This window comes from Lissotriton helveticus, chromosome 1_2 (genome assembly GCF_964261635.1).
Source record: "Lissotriton helveticus chromosome 1_2, aLisHel1.1, whole genome shotgun sequence".
Taxonomy (NCBI): domain Eukaryota; kingdom Metazoa; phylum Chordata; class Amphibia; order Caudata; family Salamandridae; genus Lissotriton; species Lissotriton helveticus.
In genome coordinates this window covers 73,687,733-73,712,486 of record NC_136058.1, presented here as the reverse complement: position 1 = coordinate 73,712,486, position 24,754 = coordinate 73,687,733, and the positions used below count along the sequence as shown (strand labels likewise).

At 43.6% G+C, this 24,754-nt stretch overlaps 1 protein-coding gene across 1 annotated transcript in view; it reads right to left on the bottom strand.

Annotated features, from left to right (window-relative positions):
- Positions 1–24,754, bottom strand: part of WLS (Wnt ligand secretion mediator) — a 298,562-nt gene that overhangs the window by 28,904 nt on the left and 244,904 nt on the right. The window contains exon 10 of the mRNA XM_078668822.1: positions 10,266–10,349. Coding sequence (XP_078524948.1) covers positions 10,266–10,349 — 84 coding nt within the window. The remainder of the gene's footprint in view (positions 1–10,265; positions 10,350–24,754) is intronic.

The window sequence follows — 24,754 nt, the reverse complement described above, 5'->3', positions numbered from 1 at the left end:
TTGCTCCTGAGTAACCGGTGCAGTACCTCAGATAGCCTTTGCCCCTGCTCCGTCACGGTAATGGTAGCTTTGGCAAACTATACTCCACACCCATGCCCAGCCAGCGGTCTTTTTTTTCTATGTCCAGGAAGAAATTCTCAGGCCTGTGAACAACCAGGAAACTAAAATACCAGTCTTTGCCCCAACCAACACAAAGGGATTATTCACAAAGGTAACTTTATACAGGAGTTAATCCACCTTTGTAATATTACTTTTTTTTATTGCACCAAAAGAAGAAGATAATTACGTAAGCATGTTCCAATAATAATTAATCGGTAAGCATTTGCAGAGCACAGAGGAGCATTATAAAAGAAAGAAAAGAAGAGAAAAAGGGAACAGAAGGATCATTCAGGACAGGAATGACCACAAATAGCAATAGCTACTTGCACACAATAACATATGTAAATCAAAGCAAACCGGTCAATTGAAAGAAAAGAAAAAAAAAAAAAAGGGAAGAAGACTGATGCATTCAATCCGTAATCCCATTGAAGACAGGACCAAACCCTGCGGAGTTTAAGCAGGGGTCGGAGGCCTCTAGCTTTAGCTAATGCAGTTTCCATTTTAAAAAGTTCCCTCAGCAGAGACCAGAATTCATTAATGCTAGGAGGGGTGGTGTGAATCAAAGAGCGGGTGATACAGACTAGCACAGGAAGCGATGATAGAGGCTAAAGGTTTCATAAGGCACCCAGACTTTGAGAATAGCCCCAACAGCAGCTCTTTCCCAGAAACCGGACTGTGGCAGCCAACCCAGGTTGCTAAAATCAGAGTGATAATAGACCAGAAGTCTTTCAGCCTAGGGCATGTGAAGAACATGTGGTGTAAGTCGGCAGCATATTCCTGACATTTCTGGCAGTTTGTTTTAGCAGTAGTTAAGTTGTTGGCCCATTTGGAAATTCACTCAGGGGTATAATAGAGCATACAAATAATTCTATGCTGTTGTAGTTTTAAACTGACAGATGTTATGACTAAATTAATAGTTTGAAGAGATTCTTGTATTTCCTCCTTTGAAATAGAGCAAAAAATCCGACTTAGCTTAGCTGCAATTTGTACACCAGCATCACTCACCGCCCCAATGAATTTATGATATATTTTGCCTATGGCTCCTCGCCATCTAATGCCAACAAGTGTGGACAGGAATTCTGATAGATTAGACAACTCTAATAATCCCCTGCCACGAATAAAATGGTCCCTAACTTGTAGGTATTTAAAGAAGTAGGTTTGTGGAAGATCAAATTCCTCTTTTAGAGATAAAAAAGTTTGAAAACCCTCATCGTATAGCTGACCCACCCACATTATGCCTTTGAGTTGCCATTCTTTCCCAATCTGGTCATGAAATATATTAGGAAACAAAGAATTCCCTCATAGTACCATGTAATAGTGTAAATCAGATATTGCATACGTTTTGGAGGTTTCGCGCCATATGTTGGTGATATCTCTAAATACCTTGAAGCGTACTCGCTTAAAATAATTGGGGTCAGATGTTCTATATAGTAGAAACGAATAGTTTTCTTACCTGTCGGTGTAGTTTTGCAGCTTGAAGATCTTTCTGGATTCACTATGCTGTGCATTATTCCGCGGTCTTGTGGTTGGGTCCGGATTCGTAGTCTTTTCTCTGTTTTTTGTTTTTTTTTTGTAGCCCAGGTGGGCGTCGGCGTCACACCCCTTTGGGTGTATTTCCGGTGACGTCGGCATGCTTCCTGCGGAAGCTCCCACTCTTGGGCGCCATCTTCGGGTTCTTTTTTTCCCGTGTTTTTTTTTTTTTTTTCGTTTCCGAAGTAATGGCAATGTTCTATTTAGTTGGTATTTTACCGCTTTGTACTTTTAAAAGTCCTTTCTTTTGTTAACCACCTCTTCTCTCTCCAGCCTCATCTTTCTGGCGGAGGCGGGTGGGTTCGCTAGTGAATCCAGAAAGATCTTCAAGCTGCAAAACTACACCGACAGGTTAGAAAACTATTCGTTTTGCAGCGTGAATCTTTCTGGATTCACTATGCTGTGCATAGATTTTGTAGCGGTTTCTCCTCTCTGTGGCGGCTGGGTGGAAGATGGGCGTTGGGTGTTGAATATGTGCTGTAGCACCTTCTGTCCAACTTGAGCTTCCTTTTTCATTTGTATGTCCACACAGTAGTGCTTCGTGAACGTGTGCACCGAAGCCCATGTTGCCGCCAGGCATATTTCCTCTATGGGTGTGTTAGCCAGGAAGGCTATTGTAGCGCCCTTCTTCCTAGTGGAGTGGGCACGTGTCCCCTCTGCCAGCTCTTGACCTGCACGCTTGTGGCAGAGTTGAATTGTCTGTGCGATCCATCGTGCAATCGTCTTTTTGGTTACTGCTTTCCCCATGAAGCGGTTTGCGAATGACACAAAGAACTGTTTTGTTTTCCTGTGTCCCTTCGTCCTCTCAATGTAGTGCATGACTGCCCTTCTGGCATCCAGGGTGTGCAGAGCTCGCTCTGCGCTAGTTGTTGGTTTTTGGAAAAAACTCGGTATCTGTATAGACTGGTTCATGTGAAATTTGGATACCACCTTCGGCATGAAGTGTGGGTCAGTCCTCATCACAACCCTATCATTGTGTATTTATATGTAGGGTTCTTGTAGCATCAGCGCTTGAAGCTCGCTTACTCTGCGTAAGGACGTTATTGCAACCAGGAAGGCTGTTTTCATAGTTAGCATCTTTAGGGAGGCCTTGTGAAGTGGTTCAAAGGGCTCTTTCATGAGTTCCGTTAGGACTGTGTTCAAGTTCCATGCAGGTGGCGGCACCCGCTTGGGTGGTGCGATCCTTTTCGCTCCTTCCAGGAATTTCTTCACCATCTGTGATGTGAAGAAGCTCCTGCACGTTTCTCCCCTTGTGTAGGCGACTATCGCTGCCAAGTGAACTCTTAACGAGGATGAGCTAAGGTTCTTCTCCAGCAAGTGCGTCAGGTACCTTAGCACTGTGGAGTCCCTCTTCATTTTATTGTGAAGTCTTTCCTGTCTGCATCATATTGTGAATCTTTTCCATTTCGCAACGTAGCACTTCCAAATGCTGGGCCTTCGTGCCTCCCGAAGGACCCTCTGGGTGCTTTCTGGCAGTCTCAAATGTGCGAACTCTATGTCCTCAGGAGCCACGCTACTAGGCTCATGCTCGCTGGCTCTGGATGTAGTACCTCTCCGTTCTGCATGGAGAGTAGGTCTTTCCTCCTGCTGAATCTGTGGGGTGCACACTGTGTCATCTCCATGATCTGCGAGTACCATGTCTGCCTCGCCCACTGTGGTGCGACCAGTATCAGCGTCATGTTGCTCGCTCTGCACTTGCTCAGCACTCTGTGCATCAGTGGTATCGGGGGAAAGGCGTAAGCAAATGTCCTTGACCAATCTATCCATAGGGCATTCCCCAGTGACCCCTCCTCGGGCTGCCTGGATGCGAAGCTTTGGCATTTTGCATTCTGGCGTGTGGCAAACAGGTCCACCGATGGTGTCCCCCATCTGTCGAACAGGTACCTTGTCTCCTGAGCATTGAGCTCCCACTCGTGGGATGCCGATGTCTGCCTGCTGAGCCAATCGGCTTGTATGTTGTCCTTCCCTGGTAGGTGTATGGCTAGCAGGTCTATCTTGAGAGGGATGGCCCATCTCCATATCTCCTGCGCCAGCGTTAAAAGCGGGGCTGACTGTGTGCCCCCTGCTTGTTGATGTAGAACATCGCAGTGGTGTTGTCTGTTTGTATCAACACCTTGTGTTTGTACAGTCTTGTTTGAAAGGCTTTCAGTGCAAGGAAGATTGTCTTCAGTTCTAGGTAATTGATGTGCTTTGCCGCATCTGTTGGCGTCCACAGTCCCCTCACCTTGAGTTCCTCCATGTGAGCGCCCCATCCCTTCAAGGATGCGTCTGTGGTGATGGTCACTGTTGGCGTTGGGGGCGTTAGAGGCTTTCCCCTTGTTATGTTTTTCATGGTCCACCATGCCATCTCCTTCTGCACTGCGTGCGTTACAACCACTAGATCCTCCCAACCGCCTGTAGCTTGTGACCATTGCTCCTGTAGCCATTCTTGAATGGGTCTCATGTGGAGTCGTACATCTGGTACCAGGTGGATGCATGATGCCATCATGCCCATGATCTTGCTCGCAGTCCTCACTGTCTGAGCTTGTCCCTTCCGGTAGAGGAGAGTTTCCTTCACCAGCGCCCTCGCCCTCTTCTCGCTGGGGAACACCTTGCCCTGTAAGGTGTTGATCTGTGCTCCCAGGAAGATCTTGACTTGTTCCGGCTCCATTGATGATTTCTTCCAATGGATGGAGAACCCCAGGCTTATGAGCGTGCTCGTCACTGCATGTGCGTGCTGCTTGCATTTCTGGTATGAATTTGCTTTCACCAGCCAGTCGCCCAGGTAAGGGTACACGTGTATCCCTTGCCTTCGTAGGTGCGCTGCGACTGCTGCGAGGCACTTTGTGAAAACTCTTGGTGCTGATTTTAGTCCGAAGGCCAGTGTCGTGAACTGGTAGTGGCTTTCTCCAATGGTGAACCTGAGCATGTGTTTGTGCTTTCTGTTCATTGGGATGTGCAGGTAGGCGTCTTTGGGGTCTATTGTGACCATGAAGTCCCCGGTCTGCAATTGTGGGAGCACCTCTTGCAGGGAGGTCATTTTGAATTTTTGCGTTCTTATGAATTTGTTCAGGAACCGTAAGTCCAGAATGGGTCTCATTGACTCGTCTACCTTTGGTACCAGAAGTACGTTGAGTATATTCCTGTGTCTCTTTCCTTGAAGGGTACCCGTTCTATGGCCTGCTTCCGCAGGAGTTCCTTTGCCTCCTCCTGAAGACACTGCAGCTGCTTGCTTGCTAGTGTTTTTCTTTTTGGTTTTCCGCTTGTTGGCCTCCCTCCAACTCTATGCAGTATCCGAATTGGATAATGTTGAGGATCCATTTGTCTGATGTGATTTCTCTCCACTCTCGGAGGTAAAATCTTAATCTTCCTCCCACTGGTGTTATGTGGTCGTAGGTGTCTATTTTGTCCTGACCCCTCAGTATGTGCTGCCCCTTGGGATCTTTTCTGTGGGCGGGCACACGTAGTTTTTTGAAGTCACTTAGAGGCGGGCTGCTGCCCCCCTCTTCTATTTTGTCCCCGTCCATTTCTCCCTCGAAAGGACTGGCCTCTTTGTTGGTACTGCCAGGACTGCTTCTGCTGACCATGCTGAGCCTGCGAGTCTGCCTGGTGCGTTTGCTGGAAAGCCTGGTGTGATGTACCTGGCTGGTTTGCGCCTCTCCCGCCGGGCCTCCGTGACGGGGTGCCCCTCTTGTTCCCTCTGAACTGCAATGCTCTCATGGATCTTGCTGTTTCGTTATCTTTTTTCAGTTGACTGAGCGTTTCATCAACTGTTGTTCCGAAAAGCGTGTTGCCGTTGAACGGTGTGTTCAGGATGCTGTGTTGCACCTCCGGTTTGAAACCTGAGATCCTGAGCCAGGCGTGCCTCCTTTCCGTGACACCCATCATCATGAGCCTGCTGGCGGTGTCTGCCCCATCCAGGGCCGTCTTAAGGCAAGAATTTGCCGCGTTTTTTCCTTCAACCATCTTTTCGGCCTTCTGCCTGGCATCCTGGGGCAGGTCCTTCACCAACTGCCCCAGCCCTTCCATGATCTGGTACATGTGCCTGTTTATCAGGGCGTTGGAATTAGCCATGCGCCAGTGGGTCGCGGCATTCCTTTCGATCCTTCTGCCCACCAGATCCATCCTTTTGCTCTCCTTATCCGGTGGCGGACCAGAGGTAGTGGGTACGTTAGCCCTCCTCCTTGCTGTGGCCGTGATAATGGAGTCTGCGGAGACCGTGCCCTGAATGTAGGCCGGGTCCTTTGTGGAATGTTTGTACTTCTTCTCAGTTCTGGGAGTTACTGCCTTGCATGTTGCGAGTTCCCTGAATGCTTCCTTCCCCTGAGCCAAGACGCTTTCGAGCATTGGAAGGAACTGGCTCCTCGTTTGTGTTGGGAGCAATGTCTCTAGAAGGAAGTCTGCTTTCTGATTCTCTTCGTCGAGCTTGAGCTTGAAAGCTGCTGCGGCAGATTGTATCACCGAGTTGTAGGCCCCGATGTCGTCCGGCGGCGAGGGCCTCGAGGGGCAAGTGTCGACCACCTCCTCCGGGCTGTCGGTGTCGACATCTATGTAATCTACCTCCTGTAGGTCAGAGGGTGCCGACTCTGTGTCCGTCCTGCTTTCCTCTTCCTCCCCATAGTTGTAACTATCGTAGGGATTCTCGTACTCCTCCTGGTCGTCAACCACCTCGACGTCCTGGTCTTGTTCCTCGGCGACTTCGGCGATCTCTTCTTCCTCCTTGACCGCCTCCACCACCGGTGGCTTGGTCTTGTGAGGGATCGTGAAGGCTTTTATCTTTGCGTCGAAATCTTTCTTCCGCTGCATGATGTTCTCCATTTCGGCCTCGAGGCGCCTTCTCTTCTTCTCCATCTCGGCCGCGTGTTCCGCGTCGGATGTGTCGGCCGTTCTTTTCGGCGGATGGCTCGGCACCGTGCCTTTCGGTGTCCAAGTTTGACGTCGAACCGGATTTTGGGTCTCTGGTCGTCGTCGTCAGTTTTGGGTCTTTCTCCCTCCGCGTCGATCGATCCTTTTCGGGGACGATTTTCGTCATTTTCTGCTGATCAGCAGCTCTCGGCGCCGGGGACTCCTTCTCGGAGGATCCGCTGGGCCTGGGAGTAGTCGCGGACGCCGCCTTTGTTGGCGTCGGCGCTTTCGGGGTCTTGCCCTCGATTTTTCTAGACTCAGAGTCTCTCGGGTTCTTGGGGGCCGAAGAGTCTCCTACCTTGTCAGAAGTCTTCGTGTAATCGGTCTCTACGACCGTGTAGCGGTCGTCTTCGGCGGCAGCGTTGTCTTCTTCCTCGGAGGACATCCCCAGCTCGTAGAGGGACGGAGTCGGGGCCTTCCCCTGCAGGGTGGCGTGTGCTACCCTCTGCCTCTCTCTCACACGAAGGGTCTTCGGGGCGAAGGCGGAACAGGCGTTGCAGTCTCCGCTTTCGTGGTTCACCGGTAGGCAAAGGTTGCATACCGGGTGCTGGTCCTTCTGCGCGTACTTGTGGTGGCAGTTACGGCAGAACTTGAACGGCGTGTTGACCATCATCGAGCGTCCAGGGCCTCCCTGGTCGCCTGTTCGTCAACGGTCGTCGAGGATCTCGATGAAAAACGCCTTCTCCTTGCTGACTGTTCGTCGATGAAGTCCCCTGGAGTCTTCAGATGACTTCTCCTCGTCTTTTCTGTATTTTCTTTCTTCTTTCTCCAAAAATGTCTGGAGCCCAAACGGGAACGATCCAGACCTGACCGCGGAAAAAAAGAATCTGAAGATGGCGCCCAAGAGTGGGAGCTTCCGCAGGAAGCATGCCGACGTCACCCGAAATACACCCAAAGGGGTGTGACGCCGACGCCCACCTGGGCTACAAAAAAAAAAAAAAAAACAGAGAAAAGACTACGAATCCGGACCCAACCACAAGACCGCGGAATAATGCACAGCATAGTGAATCCAGAAAGATTCACGCTGCAAAACCCAGCATTCGGTCCACAAGCCAGCTGATATAAAAACCAAATGGGATTTGTATCAGTTCCTCCAAGTAGACTCTGTATCCACCCGATAAATACTGCCCAAAAGTAGAACTCATCAGGGAGGTTAAATCTGCCCTGCATGTATGATAGTTTTAGATATCGAATAGCTCTTCTAGCCCGTTGGTATCCCCAGATAAAGCTGCCCAGGACACTATCTGGACATTTGAAAAAGGAAGATGGTACTTTTAATGGAATTGTACGGAAAAGATATAGAAACTTTGGTAAAATATTCATTTTCACCACATTGCATCACCCATAAATACTGAGAGGTAGCCGGTGCCAACTTCGCCGCCACTTTCTTCAGCAGCAGATCGTTGTTGAGTGGGATGATTTCATTAACTTGACATACCCCCAGATAAGTAGCCATACTCGTAACCCCAAGAATTACTGGGGGAGCATCTAATTGAAAATGTAATATGGTCTGTTTTTTATGCACATTTAACTTATAGCCAGAAAAAAATCTGAATCGATGTGCCTCGTACGCAATCGCGCCCATGGCTTTGACCGGGTTAGCCGAGAAAATCGCCATGTCATCCGCGTATGCGGTTAATTTTAAGTTCGTCCCGTTTGGAATAACTCGATCAATATTTCCATTGGTAATTAAATGCTGAATAAAGGGCTCGATATAAATAGCAAACAATAGAGATAAAGAACAACCCTGCCAGTCGCCCTTTGAACTGAAAAAGAAAAGGAGGAAAGCCCACTGAGTTTAATTGCAGCTGTTGGATGGTTATATAGTTTCTGTACCTCAGAGATAAGCCTTTGGCCAAGGCCCATTTGAGACCTAGATATCCATAGTGCTTCCCATGCCACCCGGTCAAAGGCCTTCTCGGCGTCTAACATCAGCATCTCCGTCTGTTAGCCTATCTGACCAGAGACATCTAATGCTGCAATTGCAGTGTTAATGTGGACGGCGGTGTCTCTTCCGGGGACAAAACTGTGTTGCTGCTCTGAAACTACTGTATGGATTACCGAAGCCAGATGAAGCGCAAGAATTTTGGAAAAAAGCTTAGCGTCGGCATTAATCAACGCTATTGGTCGATATGAACTCATATCGTCAATGAGCTTCTCCTTTTTGGGAAAAACGACATTGTTTGAATCGTTCTAAGAAGGAGGAACCTCTTCTCCCTGGGTAATAGAGTTAGATAACTTAAGGAAGATGGGAAGCAGTATATCTTTAAAGGTTTTAAAGAATTCCAATGGAATCTTATCCTCGCCGACTGCTTTACCAGCTGGCAAGGCATTTATAGCTTCCTCCACTTCGCTTGCATCGATATCTTCATCCAATGACTCTGATAACGGACACAAGATTGACATCTGACATTCCGGCAAATAATCCAAGACGATCTGCTCGTCCGGACAACCGTGCTACTGTTTAGATTAGCGTAAAACAGCCTAAATTGTTCGACTCCAGCTCGGAGTTTGAATACACTGAAAATTGTTATGGGTCTTTTTCCCTGCAGTAACTTTAGAAGTGCAGTTTGTGAATAGGAAGGGCTTACTCTTTTGTGAATTGGTGCATGTCCCTCCCTAACCATCCCTTACACCTTACTCCTTCCATAGCCCCTCCACTTTAGTCAAAGACTTTACATTTTGCAGCCACTCTCCTATCCCTCCAACATTTACTACTAAAACATCAACCTACATGTAGGGAGTTCAAAGCAGTTGGGTGCAAATCTACAAAAATAAAGACAGGAGAAGCAGAGGCTTCCGCATGTAGGTTTGTGAATAGCATGTTGTAGCACTAATCTAGCACTACAAACATCCTACACAGTGGAATTTATCAGTACCATTGTCCACCCCGCCCCTCCCAAAGATTTCCAGAGTCATATTACCATATGGCAACATTGAGAAAAGGCATCTCTGCCCTGTGCAGGATGGCTAGGGAAGATACAGTGGACCACATTAAAAATCAGCTGGCTATCACTATTCATTTGAATGAGAATCAGGCCATGGGCAAAATGGTCACCACCCCCTCTTTTCCCAATTCGGATGCAGAGATGACGGGAGACAAAGAAACCAACTGACTAGAGATGTTATGCAAGGAAGACGAGTGAGTGTAGACAGTAAAAACATAACCTGACCGAGCACAGGATAGGAAATAAGATTGGGAATTAATTCTGAAGAAAAGAGTACAAGGGAGATAGTGGCAATCACCGACAATGCATGTTTGAAACTGGGAAGACCAGGCACAAGTGAAAAATGCTGAAAGGTCAGGGAGTGAGAGAAGAAAAAGAAAGAGGAGTGTCACACTGGGGGATAAAATGCCTGTAAGACTGGATGCATCAGAACAAGGACTGTATATTGAGCCCCGTTAGCTTCCTGACATTGATTAGCTTTAAGGTCAGATTATGAATCCGCTAAAATAGCCGTAATCACTTAGAACGTAACCTTAAGTGTAGCTCCAAGTTATTGTTTTGTAATTTACAGATCCTCAAAAGCAAGCGCTGTTAAATACACAAGTAAAAGTCGCAACATACAAAAGGAAGCTATCACTGAGAGTTAATATTTCATTTAGCTCAATTTTAAAAACAAAACATTTTGAAAAAATGTAAGAACAAATTGAACCATATAGGGAATTGAAATAGCAGATAAAATTAATGTATTGTTGATTGCCAGAACAGTTCAAGTCAAGCTTAAAAAAATAACCCTAAATCACTTACCTGACTTGTAATAAAAAAGATAACGGTTAAAGCAGCACAGGCCAAGGTGATGAGCATCAAGAACTTAAACCTAAAAATGAGTCCCTGTTCAAAGAAAACAAAGTGCAAACAAATTAAAACTGTCAGCCCCGACAAAGTAGGTCCTACAGTAATTTCACCATACAAGATCTATTCACAGAGACCTCAGATTCAGGTAGATACTGTTGAAGCAGAACCTTTCCAGAGCTGCTTTTAGCAATAGTTAACATTGTGAGAGTATCTTTATTATACAGCACAGAAAGCTTAAAAATGTCAAAGCTCAGACAGTTTAGATGCTTCAGATTGATCAGTCCCTCTGCCAGCTCATTGATTTACAATTTACGCAGCACCTCCTACTATGTACCAAACATTTGATTTGCTAAACCAAGGCAAAAAAACACTTGTAAAGAAAGCTTCACAAACAGTGAATTAGTAAACTTGTAAATACATTTAAAATTTCCATTTTCTTTAGCATCTAGGAGTGATATGAAATGCAATACTCAACTAAAACACATCAAGCATGCACAGAATTAGTGTGCAGTAACCAAAATGGACAATAACATGTTTAAGGATATAAAACTTTTGGGAACATTATGTGGCAACCTCAATTCAATGTATTTGAAAAACCTCATCCCATGCTTCCTATTGTCTACTCATAAATAGATGCAGCAATTTTCTCCAGGAGTAATCATGGCAAAGACAAAATGTGATAGGCTTTAAAAACATTTCGGGTTGGGCCATTTGTGACAGACTGTGATCCCAGCTGTACTCCAATGACTCTTATTCCAGCAAAGATCGATCTAAATTAGTGAATATTGATGGTCTGTCAAGGTAAGAGAGGATTTCCTTTAAGGTAACCAGCCCATTCAGTGACCAGCTCATTCCAAGTCATTAGACACTTTCTCCCATTCTAAAAAGTTTCACCTACAAATCATTGGTTTCAAGTGTGTTAGTCTAAATAGTTCAATGGAAGCAAAGCAAAAAATAAATAAATACATTTTTTTTTTTGTTTTTAAATCGGAGTCTTCGTTAGGTTACTTTTGTACCCAGAGTCCCCTCCAAGCCCACCTGCCTCAGCTAAGATTTGACCAATAGCTTCAGTGGGACCGGATGAATATACGGTCACTTTGTCTGCATATGCACTAAGTTTCAATTCTGGCCCATCAGGGTTGAATTGGGATTGAAAATCGCCCCGGGCACGCAAAAAAAAAAAAAAAAAAAAAAAAAAGAACGGGGGTAAAATAAAAATGCATACGTTAGTTTACACTGCTGAAACACACCTGGAAACAAGTGCGGCCACTTCTACTCATGCCCCCTGCCTCCCCCCCCACTCAGTATGTGCACACGTTGATGGACCAGCCAGCGAGACAAAGGGAGTGATAGTGATACCTCTGCCCGTGAGCGCCCATCTTCCTATAGAAAGGCCACTCAGACACCCACCGGGCCGCTGGCTGTTCGAACAATAAAGACAGCGCCCAAATCTGCCCCCCAGGCTCCTCAAAAAAGCAGCCCACAGCAGGAACTCAGACACCGGCCCCTCGGGCTTTGCCCGAATGCCCGCGTTACCAATCCGACGCTGTGTCCCATTAAGGACGACCGGCTGGATCAGAGGATTAGAAATATTCAGTTGAATATAATGTTCGATATAATGGGCGAACAAAAGTGGGCATAGCTGGTACCCTGGTTCGTGCACTTATATATGCGGAAAGGTAGTGAATTGTAGCCATCCAAGATTAATCTGGCCACAGGATTCTAGTACAGAGACCTAGCCCAGGGTAGAAATTGTGATCCGGTTCCAACTGACCAAAGCAAAACCCACGAGACCCGTTTGAATGCCTTTTCGGAGTTAAAAAATATCATGCCTACAATTCTGCCGGTAGTTCTAGCAACATTGAACATGGCAACTGTGGAATTCGTAGGGCTGGTGGTGTACCTACCTGGGATGAATCCATGCTGCTGTAGGAAATATTTTTGCGTCAGAATGAATAGGGAAATAGGTCAATTTGATCCCCTCTTCTGAGGAGGCTTATCCTTAAGGAAAACTGCTATGCTAGTAGATTGAGGACTCCAGAGCTGCTCCCCCGCTATCAATGTAAGGCACCAGCCTCAAACAGGGGAAGAAGTGTTTCGCTAAATACCTTATAGAACTCCGGGTTAATAGAATCTTCCCCTACTGCTTTAAGGTAGTGATTTGATCAAAACTCAAGTTAGAGTAGCAATATCTCGTCCAGACCCATGGCCAGATGTGGATCCAAATAGGGCAGACAGGCCTTCTGTACATATTAATTAATAGAGGACTTTGCAGTTTGTATGGACTGACCATAAATGTCTTTATAAGTCACAGAACTGACTGCCTATGGCTTGTGTGCCATAATGCAGGGTACCTTCCTTATCCTTAAAACATTTAATAGCATTCTTATGCCTCTTTTCGGCAATCTGGAAAGCCAACACTTGGCTGATCGGTTTCCTCGGTTTTGCTTAGCTACCATGCTGAATGTCCTTTGGGTTGAGATCAGAGGTAATATAAATTGAGCTGTAAGGCTGAACTAGGAGTCTCTTAAAATCTATTAACCTTAAACTGTGCTCATGGTGCCATCTTCCTCTTAGTCTAATAGAGCAGCGCATCATCAACAAAATTAATAATCTACCCAAATTTCTTTATTTGTTTTGGGCGATCCCATTACGAGTCCCGGACTCATTCTTTAAGCGACTGAAGGGGATCATTGGCAGTTTCATGTGGATCAAAAAGAGCTGGGTGGGCAATACCCTACTTGAAACTACAGGTCAAAATGGTATTAAACTTCCTGGTATTAAGCTACATTTCTAAGCTTTTAGATTGTGTATTTGGAACTTACTTGCAAATCATGACCCCGATTCCCTTGCACTTCGGTTCCAAAGACTAAATTGTCTTTGGAACCGGAGTCTAGGCTTCTTTGTAGGCAGTTTGACCAGAATTACTTTAAGTGGGTGCAGTTTAAGATCATTTAGGATATTCACCGGGTTTGGGGGGAAATCTGTATTAAATGTGCTGTGTCATCTACACATTAGTTTACACAATTGCTGGGCAATCCCGATTTCCTGCCCATCTTTCACAATGCCATGGTTAGGAGGTGGCTCACACTGTACTTAAAAACCCTGGGGCAGCTTTTTCATACGTCCAGTTTGTGTACCTGCTCTGCTCTTCACGATCGTTATGGCCTTCCACAACAATCTTTCTTTAAATATTCACAAATTCGTGACTATATTTTACATAGACAGTAACACTTTTTTCAATCTTAGGTATGTTATCTATCAGAATAATTATTTATGAAATGATGTGTGCCTTTCAGGATGATGACCGGCCCTTGCTTGTGCAAAGTGGAGCAGTCAGCTTGACATGGCTATTTCAGCCGATGGCATTATGGAAACATTTGATATCATCAACTACTGAGTGTTTTCAGTAAATCTGAAAATGCAACAATTTAAAACTATATTCATGCTTTATTATAATCCAGAGAAGATGTGCAAATGGGCTGGGACAACTCTCAATAATAAGGCAAGCTGCCAAAATGGTGGCACTTACTCCTCTGACATTGTCCACCTGTTTGTTGGATGTCAAATGTTAAAGAACTTTTGGACCTCAATCTCGCTGAATCTTACGTCCCATCTGTGGTATGACTTGCATTCATCTAAGAAGCATGTAAATGTTCGATGAACCCTAGAGACTCAGCAGTGGTTGCAATCGTGATTATCACGGCTCAACTCTACATTGCCAGAGCCTGGATCGATCCTACAGTTCAGTCTGTTTTAGAATGATGGTCTATGTTTTGTCAAATCCATTAATTGGAAGCGCCCATACTCAGGACAAAAGGGGTGAACGGCCGCTGGTGCCTCATGGACACCTGCACCAGCTTTTTAATTGATGAATGAATGAAAATGTAACTTTGTCTCTCTGCTCTGTTTTTTTCCCTCTTATTGATTCGAAAGCGGTTCTGCTATATTATATTAGGTTTTGATTAGTATTTCTGTATAAATGTATCAAGTCTTTAATTATGATGGCACAATTGTAACTCAGTAAAAGTATATTTTTTAAACCAAACAAAATGAACAAAACAAGATTGCAACACCCAGGACAGAAATCAGTGTGCGTAATGAACTGGTGGTAGGAAAAACATAATATCTATCAATGCCTGTTTTTTTACAGGATACTCTCACAATTGTTTCATTCAGTAAATGTTTTTATTGCAAATAAAATGGTACACAATGTATCTACCACAGAAGGATGAAAGACATTTGCCTTGACTGGTTTCAAACTTTTAACTTGGAAATAATACCAGTGTCTGCTGAGAGACACTTACCGCCTAATGCCAACCTGCCCAACAGCTTCTCAAAAGGAAAAGGATTTGATCAATTTAACAAAGATAAAGAATGTCAATTGTTAAGAAATCGAAAACAAGGACCCGACTGAAATTATGCCAAGTTTCAGAACAGGGGATTTTGAAATTATTTGAAGTGTGCACACACACACTTTACTGTTGTAGACTTATGTTTTGGTTTTTGTCCATGCCAATACATCCTGAAAGTCAGGACCTTTTTGCCAACATATCCTCAAATCACACGGTCCAAATTCCTATATTTATACTGAATCATTAGCCATCCAATAGGCTCTCAAGAAAGATCTGAATACCTTCAACTTCCTGTTCAATATGCTGAGGATTTGTGGATTGCTTCTTGCTCATTGGTACAATGCAAGGATGCTGTTCCGTGAGCCGAAACGCCGTTATTGACTTAGGAGGAATACCTCATTGGTGCTTATCAAAGAGGCCTACACAACTTCTTACAGCTATCTGACTGAGTACCATTGATATTTCAGAAGAGGGTGCGAATCAGGTTAGGCCAGTTGAACCCCCCGGTTTTCCTACTTATTAGTCATCATTTAATTCTTCCACTACGCTTGCCCTGATGAAGTTCATTTTCTGAACGAAACACGTTGGCTGATGTTTTTACAAATCCAATGGCTTGTTGAAAATAAAGATTGATATGTTTTTGCAACGAAGACACTGATCAAGCTTCTTTATTGATGAGATATTGACTTGGTATTGCAACGCTTCATTTTTCTTAAAGTTCTGTACTCTGCCTGGCAGATGGCATCCCACAACGGCGGGTGCAGGAGCTGAGTGTGCACAACAATTTCCACCATATAAGTACTTTATTACTAGGGGATCACATTGAGGAAAGTGAAGCAATTGGAGTCCGCCGTTAAGTTCTTTATTCTCATACAATGCAAGGTTGTCTCCCTGTATCAGCTCACTGAATTAGGTAAGACGAAACCGGTGTCTAAAGAGATATTACGGGTTTGTTTACCCGGTGTCCATATTTAGATCACAACATCTCAATGGGGAGCATCACCTTTCTATACACAGAGTCAAAGCTATCAGTATGCTACTAAATTCCATTATCAGCACCCAGGTATACAGGCAATGGGTTTTGGGTTACCACTGTCAAACCATTGCCAGATTGTGTATTAAGAACATCCAGAACCTTACCCTTGGCTTATGGAGGTAGAGCAAGCATTTATATCTCAGAAAGAAGCATGGTCTTTGGCACCTGCCTTAGACTTACCAGATTTCTCATCACCTTTTACATTATATAGCCATGAGAAAGAGGGTTCCGCTTCAGGATCATGGTGATAAAATAAGCAGATTGCCTATTTGTTTTGTCTTGATGCTGGTGCAGCTGGATGCCTCAGTGTCCTTCTACTAAGTGGAGGCTTCTGAAAACATTGCGTTAGGGTCCCTGTTGTACCGCATCGCACATCAGCATTACTAGCTGCTAAATCTCAACATCTATCCATGTTAAGATACAAAATATATTGTTTACATCTATCTCAAAGGTCCTTTGCTGAATTCAGTGTATTTTCTACAACCCTCGATAAAGAGGCTAATGATAGAACCTTCTCCACAGTCCACCTAATCAAGCTTAGCAGTGGTTTCACTGATGCATTTTTACTAAACTGAGATCTTGTTGTTTAGGTTGATGATTCAGGTCTCACAGATGATAAAAGCAATCTATGCCATATGTTCTCGATAGGATGTTATTTACAGCAATTTACCCAAAGTTCACTCTGCACAAGTTACCAAATTGGTTACTCTTATGCAGGCTTTTTAATCAATGACAAAAAACTATTTTCACTGATTCAAAGTATTGCTTTGGGGGTTGTTCATGAATTTTGGATTCTGTGGAGTTGATGGAGATTCCTCACATCTGCTGTTCCAATTAAAAGTGGGCCCTATGTAAAGCGTTTACCTGATCTGATTCTCTTCAACTAAATTCTAAACTTTTTATTGTGAAATGCATGCTGCATCAGTCTGCTTAAGATCTACGCAAGTGTCTAGAAGAAATGCCCCAACTGACAAGGCTGACAGACTGGTGTCTCCCAATTCTGAAGTTATTTTGAATGCATCATATTGCTGAATCCCTCATGCTCTAAGATTTGCTGAACCACAAGAATATATGTCTGATGCAGAAGAGTGTCTGGTCAAAACAGAACTGCAAAAGAGACTCTGTGCGGAAAGACAAGCAAATGTTGTCTCCAAGGTGCTTCTTTCAAATCTTGCGCAAATGTACCATGATTTTGCCCACGTAAGCAGAGACGGTATGATCTTTACCACAAAGCCACACTGGTTTACCCCCTTCATTACCCACAAGTATTGTCATTCTTGTGCCACTATTTCAGTCCACAATATTTGGAAGGAGGTATATACCACCCCCACTGCCAATCCACTTCCATAGGGACCTTCTGTGTCCACCTTCAAATTGATTTTATTCAAATGTCTCGATGTTGCTTTTATGTTTATGTTCTGGTTTTAGTGTGCATGTTCTGTGGATGGATTGAAGACTACCCATGTGGCAGAGTGGACGACATTTCTATAGCCAAGAAACTGCTATCGTTTTGTGTTGCCTATGATCCAAGAACAATGTAAGCCTTTGCGAATCAAACACTTCCACTGGGCTTACCACCCACAGTCCTCCGAAAAGGTTTAATGGCGCTTTAAAGAACAAGATAGCCAAGATTTGTAGTGGAAAGGGGCTTACATGGGCTGACTGCAACTCACTAAACAAAAAGCTAAGCCCGTATGGAATGGTTATGCCTCACCCTATGGTGCTGGCTTTTACGCTGCCGTTGCCTCTAGCTTCCTTTGTTTTGCACACAAACTATCATATGAGAATGCAGTATTGCAAGTACTACAAGCTTCTGTGAAGTACAAGCGGTTGCCCACCTGTCCGAAGCATGCCATGGAATGCAGCCCCCTAATGGAGTCTATATAAAGATCCATCAGTGAATGCTGGTTCTCCTACCCTGTTGGCGAGGTCCTTATGTCCTACTCACCACCAACTCCACTACCACCACCACCACCACAGTAAAGTACCAAGGACTGCTTGTCTGGAGTCACACATTACCCTGCAAGCAGACGACCAAAACAAGACTCTGGACCCGCAGAGTAGTTACACCTGCATCTGTTCCTGCCAGCCAAGGAGGTTCTGCAACTTGCTGCACAGTCTCCTGCTGCCACAGATGTTTGCTTTACACTTGCTTGCACATTTGAAGTGTTCCTGTTGCTGCCACTTAGTGGTACAGATCTCATTACCATCAAGACCCTACTGATTCTCACAACAATGGCATGTACCCCACCCCCTCCCCCGCGAACTGTGAATTCTCCTAGCTATCTGTCCCATCAATGGGACGGACTGGTCCTCTTTGCTGTGAGTCTTGATGGTTCGATCACTGTGTGACTGTGTGGAGGTAGTATCATGACAATTGACAACACAGAGACTGCTGCCAACCTCCATAGTCCCTGAAAATAAAATAAAATACATTCCTGTAGTAATTCTGGAATTGATTTTAATCTTTCTTCCCAATCCCCTTGCCCCCTCCAGTGCCAAGCCATTTTTGGCTATATGGCTGTTTGGAGCTGAATTGTGAATATTATCATTTAGGAACGAAATTTAAAAGTGGGCCTAGGTATAGATACTACATGTTAGATACATGTCATCAAATGAGTCTGTGTCAACCAATGATGTTTTGATATCTTTTCATTTGAGTTTTTATAAATATATATATATATATATATATATATATATATATATATATATATATATATATATATATATATATATATATATATAGAGTGCAATGAATACAGAATAATCAAAAAATAATTAACAGTTTGTTTTCAATAAAAATGTATCCATAGGTGTTAGACAATAGCGTTAATAGACACAATATAATTCAATTTGTTTACATCCAAATATGCAAAAACATAACCATTCAGTTATTCAAATTTCTTAAGACACATAGTTGTCGTATTATAAGGTACAATTTTAGGCATGGCTAGGAAATACGTTCCTACGCGCGTTTCGGCTGGGTGCCTTCATCAGGAAGCCATGTTTTCACGAAAAAATGTAACCTAAGCGATGAATGAAAGAAACAGACTCTAATGCATGTATCACAAATTAATGTATGACTATAACAGGAGCGGTCCTACGTGATTTAATAAAAAATGGGAAAGCAAAATATGTTACATGCTTAAACACTAGAAGGGAATAAAAGCATTTGTTGCAAGCCACAAAAAGAAATTTATTTGAAATGAGCAGTAGGTACCGTGAATATGGTATAGGACCACCACCAGATGATAACGTCAATATAAAAAAGGAAAAAGGGAAGAAATTTAAGAATCAAAGCCAACAATGATGTGATAATGGCGGGGTGTCTGTCATGCAGTAGCGTGTTTAAATAAAGGATAAAAGTTCCAACATGTACCAAAGATTATACTGTGCAAGTCTACAGTATAAAGAATCGAAGTTAAGCCATGTATTTATACGATGTGCTGTTCATACCTTGTCTGTGATCCTAGAGATTCTACGATGAATAGTCAAGGAGGGCCCTGCTTGAAATGTGGTATAATCTAAAAAATGGGAAAATGACTCATAAATGTCGAGGCATATTGGTAATCTCGCTTTCTAGTTTATAGTATAAAAAGCTGCAATCGCCTGGGTATATGTTTGGATCCTATTATGTCTTTAAAGCCTTTAGGATGTAAGTATGCTAAAAACCATGGGGCCTGAAAAAAGAGACTAAAGTTAAGGAAGATGGTGACTAGGCCAGTATATACAGATCACCAACCAGTCTATGGGGGCATGCCTCGAGTGGTTATCCTAGTAGTTATTACGGTTGCCAGACTTTAGGTGGCAATATATAGGGCAAGGAACTAATGGAGAATTGGATCTAGATGTATATAACCAAAGTACAGAGATGTAACATGAAAAATTAAGGGGAAATGTGTTACAAGTCGGGGTGCATGTGGGTACTCATGGTTCTCCCCATCTAGATTACCTGTTTTATTAGGGTTCAATCAGGGCGAGATATCGATGACCGATGGTCCAGTCTACTGTGGCTCTCTACAGAAGGAATAAAATAAAACAGAACAGGAAGTCCTGATGTGGCCCCTTAAATAAAGTACAGGTAACAAGGTAACAAGAGTGCAGCATGAAAGGAGATGGTTGAATGCTTACCGCTAACCAGACCCAGAAGATTATGATTCAAAGATGCTCGAATATACTGTATATCATATATATAGGTGGAAGTTTGGACTCTTAGTTCTTGCCGAGAATTCTAGCGGAAAAGAACAAATGTAATGAAGCGTTAGACAGGAAGTGCTAACGGAGAGCCTAAGATGAAGGTATGAAGATTCCCGTGCGTAAAGAAAATATCTTACCTAAAGAACGTGTAGACATAAATACACACGTTGAAAGGGGATAATACCGTCTTCTAGCTGGCTACACAGTACATTACTGGCTAGTAACTGGCACTGTGAAAACAAGTGAAAAAATTCTAAATTCTGAGAATAACGAGACCGGGAGACAAAATTAACATGGGATAGCACCAGAGGGTGTCTTACCTATGCAGCAGCCGAGTCCACAGTCAGCAATAGGAGCACGCCATGACAGAACGTTCCGACAGCACCGTCCTCGACCATCCGATGGTGTAAAGGGGAATGATGTATCTGGAAGCCAGTGGGCAAAAAAAGGGGTCTATTTAAATACGCCGCGGCTACCGAACGCCAGACGTTTTCGCACCCCACCTGCTGAATCACATATCGCTTGGTGACGTAGCATGTGCCTTCATGAAGAGGAGCAGAGATAAAAAATAGGACTGTACGATCTCTGAAAGCAATACTTCGCTGTGCACCATGTGTAAATAAGCAGTCCCTACCCATGGCTAAGATAATTGACGCTAAGGCGAAAATTGTGATTGCCGAAAAACGAAAGTGAGAGTAAGACAACAGTGCTTATACAGATTGCGGGCTGGGCGCCATCTTAGAGTATCTGAAGATGCTCAATAATATGTATAACATAACACATTAAATAAATTGCAAGGCAGAATCGATATGGAAACGATTTGGGTCCTTTCTGCAATAAGTGTTAAGTATAAAAAGGTATTCTAGACAAGGGACTATTTCTGCAATAAAAATTATACCAAAAATCACATTGTATATTTTGTATAAGGTACTATGAAAAAATAACCTCTGGGGTCATAGGGAAGTGTGAAATAAGTATAGTAAGGCTCTTCATGTAGAAAAAACGAGAGTGATCTATATATAAGTGGGTCAGGTCCAACAGATGGAAACTATCCTGGATTATGTTTGATGACTTGATCCCATGGGATCTCACTGTTCATTCCGTGAAGGTACGTATCCAGAGTGAATATCCAAAATAGCTCTCGGCATTTGCGTATGTTGGTACTTTGTGGGTTAGTATTAGCTCAATTTTTTCTACAATGAACCAATGTATCTCGTCCGAAGTATGTTGTTGGTCCATCTAATGTTGCACTAAAGGTGCCTGTGTTTTACGCATGCGAATCGCCGATCTATGTTCTGTTAATCTGGTAACCATGGTGCGTGATGTTTCTCCCACATAGCCTTGATTGCACGGGCACAGAAGAAGATAGATTATGTTCGTCGTCTTGCAATTCGTCAGGCCATGTAGGGGGATGTTGACCCCATTAAAACAGAATTCCTGTGTCTCAACGGCAAATTGACATGCTGTACAGGACATGCATTTGAAATTGCCCATAGGGAATTTATTGCCCAAAATAGATGTTTGAATGTACTGGGTGGTTGGGTTAGGCATGCGGGATTGTACCATGAGGTCTTTAAGATTTTTACTCTTCCTATAAGCAAAAAGAGGTTTAGGTAGGAGAGCTTCTTTGGTTTTCACAGCATTCAATATGTGCCAATTGGAATTAATGGCATGTCGAATCTTATCATTCAAGGTGGAGTGTCTAGTGACAAACATTAACCTTGAGTTGGTCTTCTTGGCTTGAGGAGTGAGCAGATGTTGTCTATCAAAGAACCGCGCTCGTTTATAGGAGTTGCGTACCAGTCTCTATGGGTATCCACTGGCTAGGAATTTGTCCTTCATTTCAGTAGCTCGGATATCATAATCCATAACATTGGTGCAATTCCTGCGTAAACGCAGCAACTGCCCAAAGGGGATGCTGGATTTCTACATAAGAGGATGAAAACTCTCGAAGTGCAACAGAGTGTTGCGAGCTGTGGGCTTCACAAAGATGTCCACTTCTAGAAAGTTGTCTTTGGTTTTAATGACAATATCCAAAAATTCAACTTTGATGTTGCTACAGGTCTCTGTAAACGTTATGTTAGTATCGCAGAGATTGAGCCAGGATACAAACTGGGAGATGTCCTCAATGCAGGCTGTCCAAATAAAGAACACAATCTATATATCTGGACCACAGATACATAGATTCACTAAAGGGGGTGACCTCGTTGTAGATAAAGCGGGTTTCATACAGTGCCATGTAGATATTCGCTATCGTGGGCGCACACGAAGCCCCCACACTTACTCCTTTGGTTTGTTTATAGAGTAGCCCATTAAATTCAAAGGTATTTTCTGTCAGAATGATCTGTAAGCAGTCAATAATGAACAGTCTGGGGCAATCGATGTTCTAACTATCCATAAACCATCTGACTGCCTCAATGGCTTCTGTCTGGGATATATTGGAGTATTGAGCCTCTATATCCATAGTGACCATAGTGTTAGAAGCAGGATTAAAGGGGAGATTTTCAACCCTATTGAGGATATCTCGAGTGTCACTGACGTAGGATGGAATCTGAGACATAGGGCCGTAGTATAGTGTCTACGTATTTGGAAAGTGGCTCTGTCACAGAGCCAATAGTAGTGACTATTGGTCTGAAAGCGGGGTCCATGGCATGCTTGTGTATTTTGGGGACCCCATAGATAGCCGCCATTTTCAGCTGCTTGATGTTTAGTAATAGCCACTCCTTTTCACATATCAAGTGTTCTTCCAGGGCTTTGGTGGTAACTTGGAATACCAATTTTTGGACCAATTTGGTTGGATTCTTGCGAATGGGGATGTAATGCCAGGAGTCCTTCAACATCTCTCCCATTTTCAAGATATATTGGTCACTATCTAGGATGACTATGCCCCCACCCTTGTCACAGGGGTTGACCGTGAGGTCTGTGTTGGTCATTAGGCTTTTTAAGTCTTGATATTCATTACGGGACAAGTTATATTTGGGTGGAGGGATACATTTCGTGGCTTCAGCAAGTTTGTTAAATACCACATGTTCAAAGGTTGCTATTTCTGGTGCAACCTGTTCTAGATTTGGTAAAAATGTCGATATCTGTTTGAGACCTGACTTCTTGTCATTGGTGTCAATGACAATGTCTTGTCCAGCGAAAAAGTCTGGAAGACGAATTTTGCGGAAAAAAAATCATAAGATCTTTAAAGATTTCAAACCTATTGATGGTGTTATGCGGCACAAAGGAGAGGCCCTTGGTTAGAAGATGTTCAGTGTCGTCATCTAGTGTATGGCTACTGAGGTTGAAGATGGGAATCTCCTTCAGTCCCGCTAATACTGTGCATTCCTTGTGACTAAGTATTGGTCCTGGTTGTGATACATGGATTGGCCCTGCTGGTAGTCGGGAGGTGGAGGGTATAGCTGTTTTTTTCTTTTTTTGCAGAGTTTTATATAGCGCGAACTAGACCCGAACCGAATCAGGTATCAGAGCGCTTTACATAGCACCAGTTACGTTACATGAGGACACACTTCCATTTTAGGCACGGGGAGATTAAGTGATTTGCCCAGAATCACAGGAGTTTTTGGCGTCGTTACCGAGACTCTAACCCAGATCCCCAGGTCCGAGGTCGAGCGCCTTAGCCGTTAGGCCAACTCCTCTCCCCTGTTCTGCTGTTGTTTATAATTGCCCCTGAATTTGGGTTGATATCTTGTCCGCCAGCGGGGTTGGTAGTTCCCACGCCTGGCTAAAAAAGGGGGACAGTTGAATATAGGAGTTCCCGCCATCCCTCTACCTGGGCCTGGGTCTTGATAATGGCTATTACTGTCACCATCCGAGTCCGAAGAGTCGGAAAAGGTGGTGACTTTTCTAGAGGGTCTATTATAGTTTGAGGAGTCTTGTGTTTCCCCAGTGGGTTCTGGTTGAAAAAAGCTATCCGCCAGGTAGGGGTAGACCTTTTCCTGACTGAAATATCTAAGATCTTTTGAATTTATCTGTTTTTCTTTTGAATACATATTCATTGTAAGAATCAATATCTTTCTGAACATCTTCTAATTTCTCGATTGCTTCCTCCACAGCCTGGGAGGCTTTCATTTTTGATTCTAGTTCTAAGATTTCTTGTAAGAGGGTCTGTACCACCTCCTTTGCAGTTTTGATAATTAGAATCATAAGGTCGCGGGAGCATCTATTCGCTATGAGAGTCCATCTTTCCAGGAATTTACGAAGATGAACGAATAGACCCGGTATACTGCGTACTCTCAAACCTTGTGGGATGACTCCCGCTCTAAGGTAATCAAGCATGAACCTCCCATGCAACTCTATGCGTTTACTCTTTTTCTTCAACGCAATACGTTTGTGTATATCACCATTGTCCTGTCCAATGGTTGATGTGAAATTAGTGTCTGCACTGCTTTGACCTATTAATGAGGCAAAATCCTCATCTGTAAAACCAAATGTTTGTAATTTGTCCATTATAGCACTATGTGTCTGAAATGGATAAGTTCCGATACAGGTTAGCCTAGTGTTGTATGGAAAAATGGTCAAAAATATCAAAAACCCCAGACACTTAAGATAAGAGTGTTGAAAAGGAGTAAAAAGTAAAGTGAATTAGAAGACTAGAATAAGAGCTTGTCAACAAATGTAAAGAAAGATTTAAGAACAGTGGAGCAGCAAAAACCCTGCACAGATAGGCTGTGGAGACAACTTGTGTTAGAATAGGGGTACCCCTGAAACAGGTTCCTAAATCAGGGAAAATATCTAAATTGTGAATATCATCATTAAGGAACGAAATTTAAAAGTGGACCTAGGTATAGATACATGTTGGAGACATTTCATCAAATGCGTCTGTCAACCAATGATGTTTTGATATCTTT